The sequence below is a fragment of the Myotis daubentonii genome, chromosome 2 (genome assembly GCF_963259705.1).
Source record: "Myotis daubentonii chromosome 2, mMyoDau2.1, whole genome shotgun sequence".
Classification (NCBI taxonomy): Eukaryota; Metazoa; Chordata; class Mammalia; order Chiroptera; family Vespertilionidae; genus Myotis; species Myotis daubentonii.
The window spans coordinates 105,754,319-105,776,218 of NC_081841.1; the positions used below are offsets into that span (position 1 = coordinate 105,754,319).

The window sequence follows — 21,900 nt, forward strand, 5'->3', positions numbered from 1 at the left end:
CAACTGCCCTCCCCTGCAAGCCTGATCTGCCCCCAACTGCCCTCCTCTGCTGGGCAATTTGGTTCTGATTGGTCAGTTTCTATGCCAGTCAGCGTCAAAAGCTCCGCTTGCTAGGCAGCCATTGGCTCCCCACAGCCAGACTTGGTTCTGATTGGTCAGTTTTTATGCCAGTCAACATTAGAAGCTCCACCTCCTAGGCAGCCATTGGCTCCCAACAGCACCCACATTTGGTTCTGATTGGTCAGCCACTATGCCAGTCAGCATCTCTGGGCCTATCTCTGGGCCTGATCAGAGAGGCAGGGCTGAACAGCAGCCCCCATGGAGGCTGGGAGAGAAAGGAAGGCCCAGCTGCTGAAGAAGCCCGGAAAGAAAGAGGGAGAGAAAGAGAGGCAAGTACTGATCAATAGCTGCCACTGAGGCTGCAGATAAGACCCTGCCTCTCCCTCTGAGTCTCATTTCCCTGGGCAGTCAGTGCTGGGTTGCCACAGCAACCCAGCACTGACTTAAGGACTTCCAGGTTGGTCAGCCTTCGGTCATGATTGGTCATTACGACCCTGGGCTTTTATATATTAGGATTATTGTATTGTTTTCCATAAAAACAATCATAAACCTACTTTTAAACACCCCTGTACTATATTTTTATGAAAAATAAGTTTAGTTTTCAAAAGAAAAAAATAGTAAGAAGAGTATCGTTATTTTACATTTTAGTACATTTTTTATCTGTTTTATAGAAGATGGGTCGATTCTCACATTTGCTTCTTCATTTATCTGTTGGGATCTAGTTTTGGGTGAAGTAAATGAAGAAAATCCAGCTGTACACAGGCACACAATTGGAATGTGGAGGAATATTTTAATAATCTTTTCATATAATTGTGGACATTCATTGACAACCCACCAAAACTCGAGACAATCGGGAGTGTTTTGTTGTCGTTTGTTTGTTTTTTTCACTTCTCCAGTCAAGGAAAAGAAGACTTTATTGAGGCCCCAGGGCCACCGGGTTCAGGAAGAAGGCCTTCCTGTGGGCCTGAGGAGGGGGTAGAGGGGCCTTATTTACCCTTCGCCTCGAGCTGTTGGTGTGGCCGCGCTTCTTGTGGCAATAGATTGTGCAGGGGTGCAGGTGGCCGCAAACCTTGAGGCAGACTGTCTTGTTGCAGTTGTACTTTTGGGCAAGTTGGCAGAGGGAGAGGTCAATGATGCCACCCTGCAGAGGAAGCACCGAGTGAAGGGTGGACTCTTTCTGAATATTGTAGTTCGAGAGAGTGCAGCCATCCTCCAGCTGTTTGCCCACAAAGTCCCTGTCTTGGACTTTAGCTTTGACATTATCAATGGTGTCACTGGGCTCGACCTTGAGGGTGAAGGTCTTGCCAGTCAGGGTCTTCACAAAGATCTGCATCTCTGTGTCTGCTGGGGAGGTTGCTCTGCCTTCTTGAAGAGAGAGAGCCAATTGGGAGTTTCTTAGTTATAATGTAGAATCTGAAGTTACACAGTGAACTTTTGTACCATGTTACCTCAAAATCCATTGGTCTTTCTTTTACTTTGAATGGAACTTTTTAAACACTTTCTTTTACTTTGAATGGAACTTTTTTTGTAACATCACACAGAGGTCACAAAAATACGTGGGTCTTCCAAATGTGGGCTCATTTTGTTACACAAGATTTAAAAAATCACATTTGTAAACACCGCCATTGATTTAATTGAAGTCTTTAAGGATTGAAAAGCTCTTGTTAGCAACACATAACTTCTTTGAGGTGATACATTTGCTTTGTTATCTTTGAAAACATATTAGCCCAGTTCTTAATGCTGAATAACCATAGTTTGTCTGCCAGTGTTTCTATTAACTGCAGAAAAACACACACAAATGACTCAGCTAGTTCAGGTTGCAACTCAAGCACTCACACAAGTGCTTTTTCTTGATATGCATAGCTTGATACACAGCGTAAGGACTTTTATGCTACACCTCATTTTGCCTCACACAATTTAAAAAAGATGTGTGCTCAAGGGTGCAATTTAATACATTTAATAATGTGCATGCTTCATCAAGGATCTTCCTAAGTGGACTTGGCCTTTTTTGCTGCCACCACCTTGATTAGTGCTAAGGCAGGAGGCACTCTCACCCACTGATGCTCTTGCACCAACACAGAAAAAAAACCCAAGTGCTTCAGTATTGTCATAAAAGGTTTGACCTTGCCAACCTGGGGACCTGTAAGAGGATGGTGGACCCCACTGTGAGAAGTGCTGTCCTCAGGCATGTTCCTTAATCTCTCTAAAGCAAGAGCAAAGCAGTTTTGAGAATTAAACGAAGTATTATCTAACCAGAAATAATGCACGCACAGCATGTAGCAGAGTGCCTGGTGTATAACAAGTGTTTATTAAATTTAGCTGTTGCTTTTCAACTGCTGATATTGTGAGGGTACATCATTTGTAACAGTAGTAATGATAATAATACTCCATTTTTCTCCACAAACTCCTTCCTCTGGCAGATCTCCATTTCAGTTAACTGCTCCATCTGGCTCTCTGCGGCCATCCTCTGCGCTGCGGTCTGCGTGCTGGCTCCCTCACAAGCACTATTGATCTGGCCTCTGCGGAGCCTTCAGAGACATTCCTTCCCTGTACTCCTGTTGCTACTACCACCTCAAAGAGCCTGATTTTGTGGAAACACTGCTGTTAATGGCAGCTCTGGCTATTGGTATTTGACCTACCTGAGACTCAGTTTACTCATCTGTTTATTCCGTGGGAACCAGAACAGTCTCTCTCTTTGTGAGGGTTAAATGAAATGGTATATTTGATAGTAACAGGCAGAGTGCCCAGCTATCGCATGTGTACAGCAAGTTTCCCTTTCTTTCTCCTTTTCTCATGGTTTTGTTTTGAAAAGTCTTCCTTCTTTTCCTTCCCCTCTCCAATATATCCAGACCATTACCACTGAATTAATTTTCTCACAGCATAACTTTTTCATTAAATCAATACCAGCACCCTTGAATGGGGTATTCATTCTCACTGGCTGTCTGATAAGGTTGCAGACTCAGTCTCGCAGTGGAGAATGTTGACACATCTTTCCCATCTCTCCACTGCTGCACTCAGCAGAAGGTCAATCTTCGTAGCATGGCATTCAAAGTCCTCCCTGAAGCGGCCAGACCATGCCAAACCGAACTCATCAGCCTCTAAACTCACAGCTCCCCTGACTTCCATGTCCCTGCCCGCCCTGCTCCCTCGGCTGCATGCCCTTCTCCCCTTCTCCAACTGATGACTGCCGATCTGTTCTTTAACCCTCAGTTCAACTGCCTCGTGTGTGTGAGGCCTTCTCCTGTCCCCAAGAGGGTGTGCTGCGCTTGTCAAATTTCCTTCAGGTGCTTCTGAGGGCACTTGCTGCGTTCTACATGCGCTCATGGCTCTTTAGGTATATCTACTAGAGCAGTGATGGCGAACCTATGACACGCGTGTCAGAGGTGACACGCGAACTCACTTTTTTGGTTGATTTTTCTTTGTTAAATGGCATTTAAACATATAAAATAAATATCAAAAATATAATTCTTTGTTTTACTATGGTTGCAAATATCAAAAAATTTCTATATGTGACATAACACCAGAGTTAAGTTAGGGTTTTTCAAAATGCTGACACGCCGAGCTCAAAAGGTTCGCCATCACTGTAATAGAGTCTGATCAATCCAGGAAAACGCATTTCTCTTCCCATTTTCAGTAGGTCACATGAGGGCCCCACTCCTGAAGTCACTCTGACTTGTTTCTTGATGGATAAATGAAAAACGTTGACTCATTTTGTTGATCTTGTGAACCAGAATCCTACATATGAAAGCAGCTGTTGTAAAATGAACAACTACCTATCAGCAACAACACCAAAAACACCAACACTTTCATGTGGGCTGCGGAATGTTCACAGCCCATGCCATCTTTTCTTAATAAAGGTCCAGTGCTCCTGTGAGTATGCCGGTTAGGAGGGATTCCACAGGAATCTTTACTGAGAACAGGAGGACATGTGATTCTAGAAAGGAGAACAAAATAGTCAAGGGGCTACTCTATTTCTGATCAGAAGTTTCTAGGAGATAGCGCATATTAATTAATTAATTTATTATTTATTTATTTTTTGTACAGAAGCCTTTATACCACTCTGTGTCTTCCAAAGAACAGAACATTGAATGGCAATAGCTTTGCATTTCTGGGCTTATCCTGGGGGCCTGTCAAGATGGCAGCCTCTGTTGTATTTATTTCCTGGATCTTGGTTCAGGGGCTGTCAGTAAGAATCCTGTGGGTAAGCCTCTTCTGGCAAAATCTTGGTTGAAAGTCTGACTAGACAGACTGGGTTTTGCCTATAACTTGTGAACAGCTTAGGAGCACAGTGACACATGCCCCTCTAGGGCAGTGGACGGACAGACCTCCTTCTTTATGCATCAGAGCCCTCTTCCTAAGCGCCTGCTGCCAAGGAGGCTGAGCCACTGGATCTACTCTGATGAAGGTTTTTGCTGGGTCTGTCTTTCTCTCACTCTTCTACCATAGGGGGCAAAGGTTCTCTTGTTTCCCTAAAGGTTATAGCATCAGGGACAGTGACTAGTTGCTTTCCCATTACCAGGCATGCACTGACAGTGTGGGACATGGTTAGCAACTGGTTAAATCGATCTGATGATGATCAAAATTATTTTATGCCTTTGAGACCCTAATTCAGACATTAGAATCTCTTGTCAGACCATTGGCCTGATTTTAAGTTTGGAAAATAATCCCTAAGGCCACTAATAATTCATAAGGCCACTCCTGTGTGTGTGTGTGTGTGTGTGTGTGTGTGTGTGTGTGTGAGAGAGAGAGAGAGAGAGAGAGAGAGAGAAGAGAAGGGTCTCTTGAAGCCATGTGAGGGCCACTGAGGGTGCCCAGGAGGCCTCTTCCAAGTTACTGGGTGAGGCATCAGGCTAGAAAGGGCCCGGTAAGACACCTGCGCCACCTTATCCCACTCCCCCCCTGAGGGGTCCCAGATGGAAGAGGGTACAGGCTGGGCTGAGGGACAACCCCCCAGTGCACGAATTTTGTGCACCGGGCCTCTAGTAGTAACCATAAGATCACAACCATCTGTTTAGAACTTGTTTATTGGATTATTTTGCTATCTATGGTTTTATGCATATTTCTTCATGTTCTTTAGTATTTAGAAAATTCTTTTGAAAATGACCAGTGTCTTAATCATGTTGCAATAGTGACTCCTTGCTTCATGCCTGTGCAGGGCAAGGGCATTCTTTCCGGGGCCAGCATGAGGGTGGGTGAACTCCAGGACAACAGAGCTATGGCCTGCTGTTTCTTCATAACATAATCTTAGAGTACATAAGGTAGTTATTTGTCTTTTTTTTTGCTAATGGAAGTTGTCCCCTTGTAGTTGGTATTCCCGGTAGTAACAGCAGCACCAAGGTAATCAAGGCCTTGCCATGCATCTGTAATGTCCTCATGAGCACATTTTGTTCCAGGGAACTCTCGACTTGTAATGGGGAAAGAGAACTCCCAGCAAGTCCATTTATCACAGGACTGCAGTAAGTGAAAGGTAATCTTTTTTAAAATGTGAGTTATGGTGCTCTGTGATGTGCCATTTATCCATGTCTGTGTGGAAAGGAAGAACGCAGGAGAGTTTATTTCTTACATAGACTGTGCTCTCCCGTGTTTAGAGCCCCACCCCCTGCACCGCACAGTGACACTCTGACATGACAGATTTTGATGAAAACATTCAGCAGCCCAGAGTTGCTTGTTACCAAAAGTGGAATTGGTATTTGAGCACATACTTGGCAAGCAAGCTATTTAATTATTAGGCTTCTATGTCTACTTAGACCCACCTTACTTTCATGTTTAATATCTAATGTGAGACATATTTTCTTGGACGAAAGCTGAACAGCTTCAGAAATTGTACACCTTCTAGAGCTCTTAACCAGGAAGGTAAATTTTAAAAGAAGGAAAAAAGGGACCAACCATAAATTTGAAAGGACTCAATAAGAAAATGAAAGGAAGGATTCTTACATTTCTTTTCCCTCCCTTAAAAATGGTATTGATGTGTAGCCACAAACCTTGGCTGAATGGAACAAAATGGCACTATTTGCACTCACACAAAATGGGTAATATGCATAACATTTAGCTCCTAGTGTTAAGAAGTCAATATAAATCAGAAAGAGAAAACCAATTGTCTCCAGACTTCCTCTTTTTAAAAAACTTGCAGCAGCTTTTGCATGGACAAATGACAAGGGTGTCCTAATGCACTTGAGGTCATATTCCTACCAGCATTCAAGTTTATAGGGCTCATGACAACAAACATTTATTCAGCACCTCTTCTCTACCTCCCCACATCTCACATATATTCTAGGGCCTAGTACTGCTCTTCCTTTGATGTTTAGCAACTGGGCGAGTGTTACAAGTCCACCTGGAAGATACTGGTGTTTACAGACTACTTAGCATAGTCCCAGGTACATAGTAGGCATCTAAAACATATAACCAAGTGTGAAGGGAAACATGGATAGGACCTTCAGGAAGTCGTGGTTCTAAACTCAGGTAGGCGATGAGCACTTGGTCCTATCAACTTGCTAAGACATCAATGAGTCAAGGCTTGGAGGAGGCACAGCGGTGCAGAACCATGAGAGGGGTTTGCAGTCCTTCCTTTGTAATTGCTGTCCTCTTCAGTCCACCACACAACCTAAGGGGCACCATCACTGCCAGGACTACCATTCTTCCTAGCGGGAGGGAGCCCCTGGCCAGTCCCGCCGTTTCCGCTGTCAACTGACTTCTGTGTATTACACAATTAATTAATTTTTATCAGATGTTTTGAATTCCTTTCTTCCTCCTCCATTATGGTGAATGCTTAAAATTACATTTATATGAAATTACATTTACACAAACTTCTATTAAAGCTATGTTTCAGGCCTAAGCTACTGGCCAAATCCATTAAAAATGGATATTAAGTCCGGGCAGCGTGACTCAGTGGTTGAGGGTGGACCTATGAACCAGGAGGTCACAGTTCTAGTCTGGTCAGGCTCGATCCGCTCGATCCCCAGTAGGGGGTGTGCAGGAGGCGGCAGATCAATGATTCTCATTGTTGATGTTTCTCTCTCTCTCTCCCCCTTCCTCTCTGAAATCAATAAAAATATATATTTTTAGAAAAGGATATTAAGTAAATTAGTTGAGCTGATTAAAAACACCTTCATCAAAATAGAACACTGGTGCCAACAATAGCGAAGAGTTGAATTACTGTTTTGAAATAGCAGGTGGTACAATAATAGAGAGGAAAAGTGACTCCCCTGCATCACTTTGGGGGGGGGGTCAGATGGGGAACTATTGATGTATTGCTAGAGATCCAGGAAAAAGAGCTGACGGAATGAGGGTAGAGGATGGGGCTCAGTAAGGGAGAGGGAGGGAGGCGGGAGCCCAGCTCAGACGCCTGGAAGGAGGGAACTGAACGGCACCTCTGCTCAGAAAGAGCCAGGCGGGCGCTCCCGCTGCCGGCCGCCAGAGGGCGCGGGCGGAACAGGCGGAGGAGGGGGGGGGGGCGCGCGCTGAAAAAGGGTCAGCCGGTCTGCAAGGGCGGCGGCGGCGCAGCTCCGCTCCCCGCGCGTCTTCGTCCCCGCGTCCAAGCAGGGCGCGCAGCCCCGCTGCCCGAATGCGGCCGCCCGCCCGCCGCTGCGCGCTCCTGGCACGGCTTTGGCTCCTCACCTGCTCGCTGGGTAAGTAGCGGGCGGCCGGGCGTGCACGGGCGGGGCGCGGGCGTTCCGAGCGCCGAGGGCAGCGCCGGCGATCAGCCCCGAAGCCCAGTGTCGGAAGCCGGCCGTCTGGCCCCCCGCAGCAGTGCCCCCTCGCGGTGCCCGGTGGACCCGGCTCGGGAACACGCCGCCCTGGCCCCTCTCGGCTGCCCGGTTCCTGCTGTGGCCGGTCCGTCTTGCGTCTTCCGCCTCCTCCGCCGGGAGCTGGCCGCCGGCCGAGCTGCAAGCGCGAGGCGTCACTCCCACAGGAAGCGCGAGTAGCTGTGCGACTGCAAGAAACTTTGGAAGGAGGGACGCGGGCCCGCCCCGCCCGCACACCCCGTGCGCTGCCCTTCCGGTGCTCCCCGCACCTCTCCGCGTCCCCCCGAATCTCTTTGCGCGCCCCTTACCTCTCTGCCCTTCCTGCCCGCACCGGCCGCACCACCCGCGGGGCTGAGAGGCGGCGCCCGTGTGCCCACCGACCCCTCTGGAGCTCACTGCGTGGGCCGACGGACATGCCCTGGCCCCCGAGGCTACGATGCCAACTTAGCACGGGTCCCTCCCACCCCCGGATTCCTTGACGCGGGAAGACGGGTACCCCTGGCCTCAGCGTGGGCGGTCCTGGCACGCGGGAGGCCCAGCGGAGCCCCCTCCCCCCAATCTTGGGTCTTTATGGGGGAAAAGTAGAGAACTCTACTGGAAACAATGCCGGTCAGACCTGCTGCTGTAATGCCTCCTCCCATGTTCCTTCCATCCTCACAGGAGCTAGTTCTCCCCTTCATTATAAAATTATGTTGATAAAAGTTTGTCTTTTAAAATAATTGTAACTAACTTTCATGTGAGATTTGTTCAAGTTTGAAAGCTTGTGGAAACATGATTCTCTTCAGTGTTCTCAGGGTTATTGTCGTCTAACCCAGACTTCTGTGTGTCCAGCCTAAGAGGCAGTAATTTCTAGAAATGGCAGAATGGTGCAATTTAGGAAAAGATGTCGTGTTGTTTGTTGCACGTCGCTGTTTGGTGGCCCACCTATAGGAACTTGCTGCCCTGTTTTGTTTGGATTTAAGCTCTCTGAATACGGACCTTATTTTCCTACCCCGGGCATTTCTATAGGTGCTCACTGTGGGAAAATTGAGTGGGATCAATTGGTAATTAATTGCCCACACGCATGATGTAGTAAGTAACAGTGTAATTAAAAATGTGCGGGCACCTTGGGCAGTTAGGCTGTGAGGGACAGTTGGAAGCCACAAAGATCTGCTTTAGCGGAAGGAAGTGCACTATTGGGGCAGCCCTGGGAGAAGGGAGGCTGGAAGGGAGTGGACTAGGTGACTGCTAGCTGCATTAGTTGGCCTGCTGCCTGGAAGTTTTGCACCTAAACAAAGCTGGTGGGTTGTAGCAGAAATTAAGATTCTATTTATAGCCCTGCACTTTATAGTGCTGTCCTGGGAATATAAGGTTTGTACATAATACAGTCAACATATGGGCTGAAAGGCACATTTGTATTGGCTAAGTGTACCGATTTTTATTGCCCTTGAGGGGATATCTGCACTGCCCAAAGTTGGCACTATGGGAAAGGACATTCAGAATGAACTAAAATGTCAACACAGTTTAAGAGATGTCTATTCACATTGGGAGTGTTGGGATTCAGATAAGCACAATAAATAAGATAGTATCTATGAAAAGTTCCCTGAGAACTGGCTTTGTGAACTGGCTTTCGTGGATTGGTGCAGACAGGAAGCTGTATTCTTGGAGATCTGAAATAAATCATGAATTCATTTTATTGAACTCTGCTAGGGCAGGTTGAGGGGCACTCTACAAATCTTGAAATAAAGATCCTTGGAATCTAGCTGAAACAGAGTTCAGAGGCATTTGGGCACTCCGGATTGTGTTTAAAAATACCTAAACATTCCCTTATGAGGTTAGCCTGACCGAATATAGTTTATTTTCCCCACAAAGGATAGCATATTCATTAGAGAAAAATCCATATAGAAAATTTATTTTAAACACTTATACCGAAAAAATTAACTACAATTTCAGTTCTATAATCAGATTTATTCATGCTTTTAGGTCAGCCACTGTGTGATTTCTTGTGGTTGTTCTATAAAATGAGAGCCATAGACTAGATAAAATACTGAAACTTTGCCTGGCTGGTGTGTCCTGCCAGGGCACATGCACAGGTTGCAGTCTCACTCCCCACCCAGTAGGGGGCATGCAGGAGGCAACAGATCGATGATGTTCCTCTCATCGATGTTTCTGTCTCTCTATCCCTCTCCCTTCCTCTCTCTCTAGTAATCAATAAAAAAACAACACTGGAATGCATGTAAATAGAGGAAAGGCCATGGGAGGACACAGCTAGAAGATGGTCATCTACAAGCCAAGGAGAGAGGTCTCAGTAGAAACCAGCCCTGCTGACACCTTGATCTTGGACTTACAGCCTCCAGAAATGTGAAGAAGTAAATTTCTGTTGTTTAAGTCAACCAGTCAATGGTTTCTGTATGGCAGCCCTAGAAGAGCAATAATACAGTGGGCAAGAGGAAGGGTGGAGGAATGCTGATGGTGGTGGCAGTGTGTCCAGTAGTTTCTCAGTGGCGCTTGCAAATATGGGTAGCCAGAGAGTTCTCTGTAGAGATTTTGGGGTGGGTCTTGGTAAAGCTTATTAAAGGTGGCTGACCCAGCTGGATGCAGGCCATTTTTGCCATTGTTTCATTCTTCTTCCCATTTCCTATTATGTGAATTCGATGGCTGGAGCTATAGTGGCCTTCTTGTGACCAGGAGGTGACGTTGACGGAGCCAGTGGTAAGTATGGTAAGAGCAGAAAGGATAGCGACCACCTGGGTGCCAGATGGACGTGGAGCACCATGCTAGTAGCCCTGTATCACCTATTACCAGACTTGTATTGCCTGAGATTACAAATAAACCTCTGTCTTATTTAAGCACTAATTGTCTGGGTTGTCTATTAATCCTAATTGGTCCTTCTGTGCACCAATTAATTTTAACATTGTTACAATGTTAAAATAATAGATATTCAGTTTTATCTTTCTTATCTCTATTTCTGCTCTGTATGGGTCAAGATTGTTTGTCTTAGTACCTGCCAAAATTAAGGATAATTTTTATTCTGAGCCAGATCTTGCTCAGGTTCTTTTTACTGCAGTGAGCCAGACATTTAGAACACCAAGAGTCAGGCCTGACTCTGGGTTTTTTGGCGTTTTAAAATTTTTGATTTTTAAGACCTTTTATTTCTAAGGGAATACACAGACATTACTGGCACAGAGTTTAACAATCTGGATGGATTTGTTGTCGTCAGGATAGTCTAGGACCCCCAGGTTGGGATGGCCCCCTTGGCCATGAATTTGACCCAAGGGAGTTTGCTTATAGCCAATACTCAAGCTCTTTGGGCTAGCCCAGGGGTGGGCGAGGGCCACAGTGGGTTCTTAAACTGGACCGGAGGGCCGGAACAAAAGCATGGATGGAGTGTTTGTGTGAACTAATATAAATTCAAAGTAAACATCATTACATAAAAGGGTACGGTCTTTTTTTTTTTTTTTTTTTTTAGTTTTATTCATTTCAAACGGGCCGGATCCGGCCCTCGGGCCGTAATTTGCCCACGGCTGGGCTAGGGTCTTGGGGCAGTGGGATGGGAGGTGGAAAGAGCCTCTTTCCAATGGGGGAGGAATGGGGAGGAGATGTTGAGACCTTTTGTTATCTTCCTCTCTGGCAAATGTGTGGGCCTTCAACTTGAGCAAGTCCCTATAATTGACCTCATTCAGATCACAAAGGGCTGAGTTTATAATTTCGCATTAGAAACATATAAAGCAAGCATAATATCTAGGCACAAACGGATTACTTACGGGGAATTTGCAAATGTTACATATTTTGCCTCCTTGTAGCATTAAGTGTGATCCATCTTTGGTGTTGCACAGATTCTTGCTTAAGAACAATATACAGGAGTATTAATTCCATCTCTCCCAATAGGAAGGAAAAGTTATGGTGAGTGTTGGGATTCATCAGACCCATTATTGATCCAGAGGCTTCTTTAATACCCTATTTCAAAGCTCTGTTCACTAAGCCTTCTCAAAGAAACCCGATTCAGTGTAGGTGCTGATTTGGACCACTAAAGGTTAACCATTTAAAAGTGGTATTAAAATAGTAGGAAAAACTGTACTCAAAGTTTCATTCCATTTATTCAAAAAAGGGTTGAATTATCTACTGTGTATCAAGGATTGGGGGATATTGCAGAAAGAAGACAGATCTAGTTTCTGTCCAGCCTCATGGAGCTTGGAGTCTTGAAGAGAAGGTAACATGAATTACTAACTACACGGGAAACTGCGTAATTGCAGCTGTACTCAGTGCTGTGGCAGGAGTTCATTCAGGGAGATGTGTGGCTTTAGCAGGAAGTCTACATACAGCAGTGGTTCTCAACGGGGTGATCTCAGGGGTGGAGATGGTGAGGGTGTTCCTGGAATGTTTGTCCTGGCCTAGAGACTTTGGGGCTATCATGGGTGGTTTGTCAAGGAGTCCTGCTGGCATCTGGAGTCAGTGGTGGTGTTGAACATTGCAGAGGACAACCTCCCTCAAAGAATCAGCTATCTGGTCCAAAGCGTCAGTAGTGCCATTGAGAAACCTTGGACGAGGGGCTCAAGAAAGGCTTTCTAGAGGAAGGGACATCAGAACTCAGAACTGAAGGGGAAGCAGAAGTCAGTGGAGGGAGGAAGGGAGCAGGTCTGGCAGGGGGGAGAGCTTGGTGCTGGAGGAATGGAGTGAGAAGGGACTTGTCTGAAGAGGCTGAGAGGGGCTGGGAAGACCAGTAGGGGCCTGGTTATGCAGGGCGAGCATTTTGCCCTAGCCCAGAGCAAAGGGAAGCTGCTGAAGGGCTGTCATAGGCAGTGAGACATTGACTTCCCTTGTAAGAAGTTCCTCTGGTTGGCCCGTAGAACAGGGATTAGAGGGGGCTGATGTGGAAGTGGAGAACCAGTGAGGAGGCTGCTAGACTCAGCTACATGAGAGATGATTAAGAATCGCTAAGATACAGTGATTGATAGGTGCAGCGGGTACAGGAACAGCCACCTACAGAAAGAGTGGGGTTAGGGAGGAGTCAAAGGTTTCTGTCCTGAGCTGTAGGCAGAGAGGGGTGCTGTTTATTGGTATGGGCACTCGTGGAGAAGGACTGGATTAAAAAAATAAATTTATTATAGTTAATGTAGAAATAAAATTTATCACTTTAAGCACTTGTAAGTTATAGTTTTTTTGTCATTACTCAGACATTTTTCTAACATTTACTTTTAGGGGTGGTGAGGATGATGAGCTCAGCTTGGACAAGTTGAGGGTGTGTGTGAGATGTTAAGGTACCATGTCAGATGGGCAGTTAGATCTGTGGGCCTGGAACTCAGAGAAGAGGTCAGCTGGAGAGAGATGATTTGGGGGCAATTTGAATAGATTTTTTTTTTTTTTAAAGAGGAGAGCCTTGATTGAGAAGTTGATTTATTTAAGCCTTTATTCAAAATGTATGTGCACCAAAAGATTTGGTAGAAGCTGGGGAGGAAAGTCTTTATCTGTATGATGTAAAACTACAGGTTTAGGGGAGAAAAAAAAGTGCATAAAAGTATCATCAAATAAGTTTTGAGTGTATTCAAGTGTAGCAGTGCCATTTCCCTCCAGGGCTGTGACTTATTTTTGCTCCTAAAAGAATATTTTATGATCTGAAAAGGTGTTATGATTTAGTTTACATCGTTGCTTCCTGTGAGGAACTCAAGGCTCTTTACACATCACGTTTCATTTATCTTCTCGAGATCCTGAGGGTATTGACGCAGGAGCTGGCTTTTTCATTTATGAAATGAAGGGAGGAAAGGCAGGTAAGGAAAAATGTCCAGGGCTTGTTGTGAAAATAGCCCCAGTCATTTCCCTTAGGGGCCTGCCCAACTGTTCATCCCAATGTGTGTCAACCTTTCGCACACACAAGAATCACCTCAGTGACCTAAAGAGTCCCCTTCAGGGTCCCCTGTTAAAATACAGATTCCTGGTTCCAGATCTTTCTGATTCAAAATATCTGAAATGAGGCCTGTGGATTTGCATTTCCAGCAAGGCCCCAGGTGGATTGTATATGCTGGCAGGTGCAGGAACCCTGCCTGGGCTACCGAGGCCCAGGTTATGTAAACTAGATGACTGCTAGTGGCTTTGTCTTAAAGGATACTGGGGGCTGTTTCTGGAGACAGCAACATAGGTATCGAGGCTCAATACTCAGCAGTCAGGCATTTTGCCTACTGGGGAAACAAAACCAACCCCCCCCCCCCCCGAATTCAAACTAAGAAGTTTTTCTCTGATTCCAGCATTGTTTGGCAGATTCTCAAGTGCTTCTGGAGGGAATATCATGTGTGGGTCACAAGTCTCCAAAACTAGGGAGTGGGTTGTTACAGCAAAGATTTTTGGACACCAGGCAAGTAAGTTCCTACAGGCATTAGAATGTCATAGACTGTGGGTACTGTGGAGTCAGTGGTCCTGATGGGTGTATTTAAAACCTACTTTTTGTATGTCAAAAATAAGATAACCAACATTGAAGCATAGATGTGTTTCTGTAAGTTAGCCTGACAGTTAATGGTTCAATAATATTCCTGCAATGGGAAGGAATTATACAAAGTGCTGATGTCCAGTGTTTTGCTCTTCGCTCTTTTGGACCCCCTTTGTGCGTTCTGGAGCAGGTTGTGTGACCTGGGATTCCTCTGCCCCTTACCTGTAACTCAGCTTGTTTTGAATCTCCCCTAAAACTCTGTTTGAGTTGGAATTTTATTCTTTTTATATCCTGAGTGGCACATGGGTTCTTGTATCATTTGTTTAAATGAGATATGACTCAAAGAAGCAAATGAACTTTTTCTTTCTAAAATGTATGGTTATTTCCTACTTGTTTTCTTCCTATTTCCTGTCCTTCCTGTAAATACGTTTGCCCTGTGGCATATAGACTCTGCCGATCCTGGCAAACTCTGTCACCAAGTGATTTCCCCCCTCTGACTTCTTCCATGAAACAGGAGATGTGTTTCAAGTGGGGGTAGGTAGTGGGCTCAGAAGATGATGGATGTCACGTCTGTCTGCTCTCTGCCGTCCTTGGGTGGGAGCCACGCCTCCTCGCATTCCTTCTCTGAAAAGGCTGAATCACTGCAAGTGTGGAAGAACCCATGGAATGGGCAAAGGGGTGTCCTGACCCTAAATGTTGTCCAGTTCTCTACTTGCCCTGGTAGAATTGTGCTGGCATCACCCCCAATCCAACATATCCCTTTTTCTAAGAGTGTGCTGTTGGCACCTGAGCAAAAGGCTCAGTGGCTTTTTCCATAGGACAGATCCTGTCCTGAACTTGAACAGGTAATAACCTATTTCATTCTTGTTTGACCCCCCTACCCCCACCCCTTTACAGAAAGGGAGCCAGAGGCTTCGAGAGGCCCAGTAACTGGTCCCATGTTGCTTAGTTATTAAGCAGCAGAACCTGGATTGGATCCCAGGTGGCATGAGTCTAGACCAGTAATGGTGAACCTATGACACGTGTGTCAGAGGTGACATGCGAACTCATTTTTTTGGTTGATTTTTCTTTGTTAAATGGCATTTAAATATATAAAATAAATATCAAAAATATAAGTCTTTGTTTTACTATGGTTGCAAATATCAAAAAATTTCTATATGTGACATGGCACCAGAGTTAAGTTAGGGTTTTTCAAAATGCTGACACGCCGAGCTCAAAAGGTTCGCCATCACTGGTCTAGACTCTGTGTCTCTGACCAGTGACCTCATGGTACAGCAGGCCTGGAGCCAAAGGCCTGTACATAGGGATCACCTGTGCTCACATCTCTCTCATCATCCTTGTGGATCCTCTTTGCCCCACCCATATCCACTGCTAGGATCTTGTCTCTAAGCCTGTCCATTCTGCTTCTGTAGTATCCCCAACACTTGCTCTTGCTCATAATCCTACTGTGCCCAGGCACTGCCTCACTTTAAGTCAGTCCCTTCTCTCTCATTGCCTGGCTCAATTAGCTTCCCAGATGATGTATTTGTGTCTTCTTATGTCCTTCTCATAGCCCACCCACACACCACCCCTAGAAAGCTGTCTAAGGCACACATTTCAACACAGCACTTGCCTTCTTAAAAAGCTTTTGTGGCGCTCAGAATACAACCAGACTCCCCAACACCAATCCCTTTCGTGACATGGCCCCTGCCATCTCCAGCCTCATCTCTTCCAGGCCCAGCCACTCCCTCCCCTCAGGTGTCCATGCTCTGGAAACACTGGACTGTTGGCAGTACTTTGTGTGCAGAAGCCTGTTTCCAGGCCCCCTTGCTCTTGTCCTTGAAGTCTCTGTATCCTGGACGTTACTTTCTTAAGTCCTGAGCTTCCCAGTCTAGAAGCCTCTTTTACCTCTGCCCCCTGCTTGGGTGAGGTGCCCTCTGTCCACCCCCAGGTGCTTCCTACGCTACCATCAGGACAACTGCCATCAGAGCCACACTTCTGTGCTTGGCATTGATGGAAGGACTTGTCTCCTGTGAAACCACGAGCTCCCTGGAGAGGAGCTCATCCCTCTTCTCCACGCCCAGCATCATGTGTGGCTTAGAATGCCCACATGGCCACGTTTGAATTTTCTGTTGAACAGTTGAAAATATAAATTCACAATGATAATGGTAATAGCTGCTGCCACCCAGAGCACTTGGCCAGTGCCAGGCCCTGTTCCAGGAACAGTACACATGTTAACCATGTGATCCTCAGCCACTGCCTGCAGTGGTTCTGTCCCCAGCCCATGGAGCGTGACAGGTGCTCCATCCTGTGCTCGGGCATGGCTGGATGGAGCTGCTACCCAGTACGTCCACAAGCTCAGGGACAGTGGGTTTGTCTGAGGATGAAGGAAGGGCAGGTCTGCCCACTGTGGCTGAGCTAGAGTTAGTTTGTTTCTGCTCCCTCTGCTGCCATGGATTATCTTCAAAGCAGGTAATTAGAACCAAATAAATTGGCCGAGGGCTGTGCATCCTGGAGTTTACGGCCCGCTTTGGAAGACCTCGAATGAAACCTGGAAAGCTCCAGGACCTGAGCTATGGGGCGGAGATGTGCTGAGTGAGATGTTTTGTAAGTAGGTCACAGGAAAGAAAGGAAAGCCCCCAAAGCTGCCTCCCACGGCGTGTTACGTGTGCAACCCTGAGGGGGGGGCACCCACTGTCAGCTTCTGGGTGAGCTGTGAGCAGGTCCTGATGGCAGGTCCAGGGGCACGTGGTTTTCCTCCTACTCTTGGCTTGTGTGCAGGGCACACCCACACCTAGACACGCCCAGACTGATAGTGTGTTACCATATTCACCACCAGCAGCAAGGCCATGATCACCCGCTGGGCTGGTCATCCATGCCCAGCCATCCTTAACTCACTTAATCCTGGCAGCACCCCTGGAGGTGTTATTTATTTATTTATTATTTATTTATTTAATTTAATTTGGTTTCTGTGATAGATGTTACTTGGAGAGTTTGGGAAGACAGATTGGGGAACAGGAACAAAACAGAGCAAGAAGTCAGAGGGACACTCATCTTTCCTGCGTGGGCATGGGGTCCTGTGCTCCCTCCCAGGAACAAGAAGAGATAGTTGATTAGTGTTGATTAAATGCAGTGCAATTAATTCCTCTCCAGTTTTCTTCCGGGAGCCCATAAATCTTTGTCCCACGTTCGTTTTAAAATCTTGATTTATTTCTCAGGATGGGTGTCCCACATTTGTTGGCTTGAATTATTTAAGGTTATAACATAAAGGGTCTTACTTCTTTGCCCTGATTTGAACTTTACATATAGTTCCCTGTAGCAATTCACAGAAATTCATGTCAGAAATAGTAAAGGGAAAATTACTTTTAAAGAGCAGTTTGACATATTAGAACATGAGTAACCTTGCAGTATTTCTCCTACTGTACTGTGCCTTCAGGCCAGGCTTTCCAGAATTTTTTCCCCCGTTGAATCTGGAAATTTGTGAGAGGCCAAACATCATACACACACACACACGTATGCACACACACGCATGCACACACAAGGAGCCCCCAAGGGTTCCCCCTACTTTTTCTCACTTTCCTCCTCCATTTGTACGTTTCTCCTTCATTTCCTCCTGCTGTAAATTTCATTGTAGGAATTCTATAAATGATTCATCATCTTATACGGCCAGGCTTAATAATGGTATAGTGTACTCTGTCTTCCAAATGCGTTTGTTTCCTTGATGAGTTCTTGTTTTATTTGGATTATGGAAGCAAAGATAAAACCAATTAGTATTTTTTTTTTCACATTCATCTAATGGTGATGATTTTGCCATGTGATTTGATCTTATGCCTGAAAGTACTCTGATGTGTCTCTATCAGGGGAAAAGTTCTTAATTTCACAGCAGAATGATGGAGGGAAATAACAACTTTCATGATTTTTTTGTTTTCGTTTTTCAGAATATTTAATTGTAGGCCTGTGTATTTTTGGAATGAAAATGTTTGCCCTCTCCTCAGCCTTATCTGAATAAAGGCATGGGGTCTTGAGTATGACAGGCAGGATTTGTGGAATCCATTTGATTTATTAGGAATAGCTTTTCTTTATGTAATTCCTAATTGAAACAGTAACGTCATCAAACAATATTAGCTGCTTATGTTTGAAAGGTGATGTATTAGTCATTTTCAGAACTAGTGCCACCAAATACAGTTACTTTTTCTTCAGTAGAGTCTACATTCTAAAGGGCTTCTGTGTTGACATAGCCATCTGACGCTGCAAACAGTGACATAAGACTAAGTGCTGGTTATTAGATGGCGAGTCACTGTTCAGTTGATATTATTTTTCTTATAGAAGAGTAAACTCCAGCCCAGAGAGTTCTTTGACTGTCCATGTTTGACATTAGGAATTGATGGGGTTGGCAGATGTGTATTTTGCCATCAAAGTCATGTATTAGATTGACCACAGTTTTTGTAGCCTGCAAGTCGTTGAAATATCCTATTTTCTAAAATTCTGTGATGCTGAGTGAGGTTAACATGTTGTGACCTCCCTGTCTGATTTTTGTTACTAGTTCTCTATTTGATTCTTCTTGTGGGTTGTAAATGTGCATACTAGGTTGGAGGTATACTATCCATATTAATCTCCTCACCCCCCACTAAAAAATTGAATACCTAGAAGCAAAATTTAAATGGTTAAAGGGTGTTTGGTGTTAAATCTCTCCTTTCTTCTTAGAACTTAATGAGTGATTTGGACTTTGTGTGTGTGTGTGTGTGTGTGTGTGTGTGTAAAAGTAAGAAAATGGGTCAAATCCTAGTGAAAACAAATTAAGGTTGGGGCACTAAACTGTTCCATTCTACTGGGTGGAATGCTGCCTAGTGTAAGGAATAGACAACCCATAAGTGTTGTGACTCCAGGGACATCATGGAGACTTGCATGCACTCACTCATTCACTCATTTATTCATATTTAGCACTCATTAAATAAATATTAATAATATTAATTGATCTTCTTGTGTGTGCCTATGTTCGTGGGCAAGTAGTAAATAAAACCACATTCTTGCCTTCATGGAGCTCACAATGAACTAATATATAAGATAAGCAATGAACAATTAAACATATATTATATCAGTGGTGGTAGGTGCTCTGTAGGAAAGTTAAGGAGGGGAGAGGGAAGGGCAGGGGGTGGAGTTGGGGATTTGCTATTTATAAGAAGTGGTCTCAAGGAGGCTTCCTGTAGTATCTGCTGTTATCTAAATTTCACACATAGAGGTTCATTTCACTTACATCTCAATTTCATTCTGCCTTTTGAAATGTCATTAGGAAATGGAAATGATCAAACCACCTTCATGATTGGCTTCTTAGTATGACTATGTTTTAGATTATTTCCCTTGAGCAAATGTTAATGGAGAGAGTCAGAGGCTGTGATATATAGGATGGGGCTGGGAAGCACCCAATGAGTGAAGTCCTCTCCTGCTTCTGTCACCTGGGGAGCCCCACCACCCACATGCCTTGTGCTGCATTACTGCTCCATGGAATTGCCTGTTCCACCCTTGAAGTAAATTCTTGCTTAATGGCATTGCCCATTTTTTTCTGGGGATGCTGATTGGAGAAAGCAAACTGTGAAATACTTTTGAGAAATGCACTGTAAAATTGGGATTATTTTTTACCCAGTTCACCTTCCTGTTTGGTTTATTATTTTGATTTACATTTTCAAAGTGTTACTGTTATTATTATTACGAGAGGCCTGGTGCATGACATTCATGCACTGTGGGGTGGGGGGTCCCTCAGCCTGGCCTGTGCCCTCTTGCAGTCTGGGACCCCCTCAGAGGATGTCCCCCTCAGAGGATGTCCTTAGCACTGCAGCGAAGGCAGGAGAGGCTCCTGCCACCGCCTCTGTGCTCACCAGCTGTGAGCCTGGATTCTGGCTGAGTGGCGCTCCCCCTGTGGGAGTGCACTGACCACCAGGTGGCAGCTCCTGAATTGAGCGTCTGCCCCCAGGTGGTCAGTGTACGTCATAGCGACCGGATTTCCTGCCATTCGGTCGATTTGCATATTAGCCTTTTATTATATAGGACTAGAGGCCTGGTGCACAAAAATTTGTGCACTTGGGGTGGTCCCTCAGCCCTGTGCCCTCTCACAGTCTGGGACCCCTCGGGGGATGTCCACCTGCTGGCTTAGGCCCACTCAGTGGGGGATCAGGCATAAGTTGGCAGTCAGATATCCCTCTGGCAGCCCAGGAACCCTCGAGGGATGTCCACTTGCCAGTGGGGAGCAGGCCTAAGCTGCAGTCGGATGTTCTTAGTGCTGCTGAAGAGGTGGGAGAGGCTCCCACCACCACTGCTGTGCTGGCAGCCATCATCCTGGCTTGTGGCTGAGCAGAGCTCCCCCTGTGGGAGCACACTGACCACCAGGGGGCAGCTCCTGCATTGAGCGTCTGCCCCCTGGTGGTCAGTGTGTGTCATAATGACCAGTCATTCCCAGTCTTTCTGCTGTTAGGGTCAATTTACATATTACCCTTTTATTATATAGGATAGAGGCCTGGTGCACTGGTGGGGGCCGGCTGGTTTGCCCTGAAGGGTGTCCCAGGTCAGGGTGGGGGTCCCGCTTGGGTGCCTGGCCAGCCTGGGTGAGGGGCTGAGGGCTGTTTTCAGGCTGCCCACAGCCCCTTCAGGGTGGGGGAGTCCCGGTGGGGTGCCTGGCCAGCCTGGGTGAGGGGCTGATGGCTGTTTTCAGGCTGGCCACACCCCCCCGGCCACGGGAGCTCCCAGCCTCTCCTTTTTTTTTTTCTCTGGGATTTTTTTATCTTCTATAATTGAAACTTTGTAGCCTTGAGCAGGGCCAGCCAGGGAAGGCGGGAAGCTTGGCTTCCTCCATCACTGGGAGCAACCCAAGCCTCCTGCTCGATCCAGCTCCGTGGCCGCCACCATCTTAGTTGGGTTATTTTGCATACTCACACCTGATTGGCTGGTGGGCATGGCTTGTGGTTGTGGCTTGAGTGTAGCAGAGGGACAGTTAATTTGCATGTTTCTCTTTTATTATATAGGACTAGAGGCCTGGTGCACAAAAATTTGTGCACTCGGGGGGTTGGGGGAGGTCCCTTAGCCCGGCCTGTGCCCTCTCACAGTCTGGGACCCCTCGGGGGATGATCATCTGCTGGCTGAGGCCTGCTCCCCAGGGGATTGGGCCTAAGCTGACAATCAGACATCCCTCTGGCAGCCCGGCAGCCCTTGGGGGATGTCAACTTGCCAGTGGGGAGCAGACCTAAGCTGCAGTCGGACATCCTTAGCGTTGCTGAGGAGGCAGGAGAGGCTCCCACCATCACCGCTGTACTGGCAGCCGTCAGCCTGGCTTGTGGCTGAGCAGAGCTCCTCCATCTGAGAGCTCACTGACCACCAGAGGGCAGCTCCTGCTTTGAGAGTCTGCCCCCTGGTGCTCAGTGTGTGTCATAGTGACCAGTCATTCCCAGTCTTTCTGCTGTTAGGGTCAGTTTTCATATTACCTTTTTACTATATAGGATAGAGGCCTGGTGCACGGGTGGGGGCCGGCTGGTTTGCCCTGAATGGTGTCCCGGATCAGGGTGGGGTTCCCGCTTGGGTGCCTGGCCAGCCTGGGTGAGGGGCTGATGGCTGTTTTCAGGCTGCCCGCACCCCCTTCAGGGTGGGGGTCCCCACTGGGGTGCCTGGCCAGCCTGGATGAGGGGCTGATGGCTGTTTTCAGGCTGCCTGCACCCCCTTTAGGGTGGGGGTCCCCAC

General features: G+C 46.4%; 2 protein-coding genes across 4 annotated transcripts in view; one reads left to right on the plus strand and one right to left on the minus strand.

The window, feature by feature from the left end:
* Positions 1-921: 921 nt before the first annotated feature.
* On the minus strand, positions 922-7,814 carry LOC132228158 (ubiquitin-ribosomal protein eL40 fusion protein-like). 2 transcript variants are annotated; one of them, XM_059684101.1, is made up of 2 exons: positions 7,675-7,814; positions 922-1,422 (listed from the first exon to the last, which is right to left on the minus strand). In XM_059684101.1, exon 2 carries the CDS (start codon positions 1,391-1,393, stop codon positions 974-976), a length of 420 nt encoding a protein of 139 aa, XP_059540084.1. In that variant the 5' UTR covers positions 1,394-1,422; positions 7,675-7,814; the 3' UTR covers positions 922-973. The 2 variants fall into 2 exon arrangements, with proteins under 2 accessions (XP_059540084.1, XP_059540085.1); XM_059684102.1 differs by having other exon boundaries at positions 922-1,425; positions 7,675-7,811.
* Positions 7,485-21,900, plus strand: part of B3GLCT (beta 3-glucosyltransferase) — a 162,452-nt gene continuing 148,036 nt past the window's right edge. For both annotated transcript variants that reach the window (XM_059684099.1, XM_059684100.1), the window contains exon 1: positions 7,485-7,685. In XM_059684099.1, the coding sequence (XP_059540082.1) occupies positions 7,622-7,685 (64 nt within the window). In that variant the 5' untranslated portion in view covers positions 7,485-7,621. The remainder of the gene's footprint in view (positions 7,686-21,900) is intronic.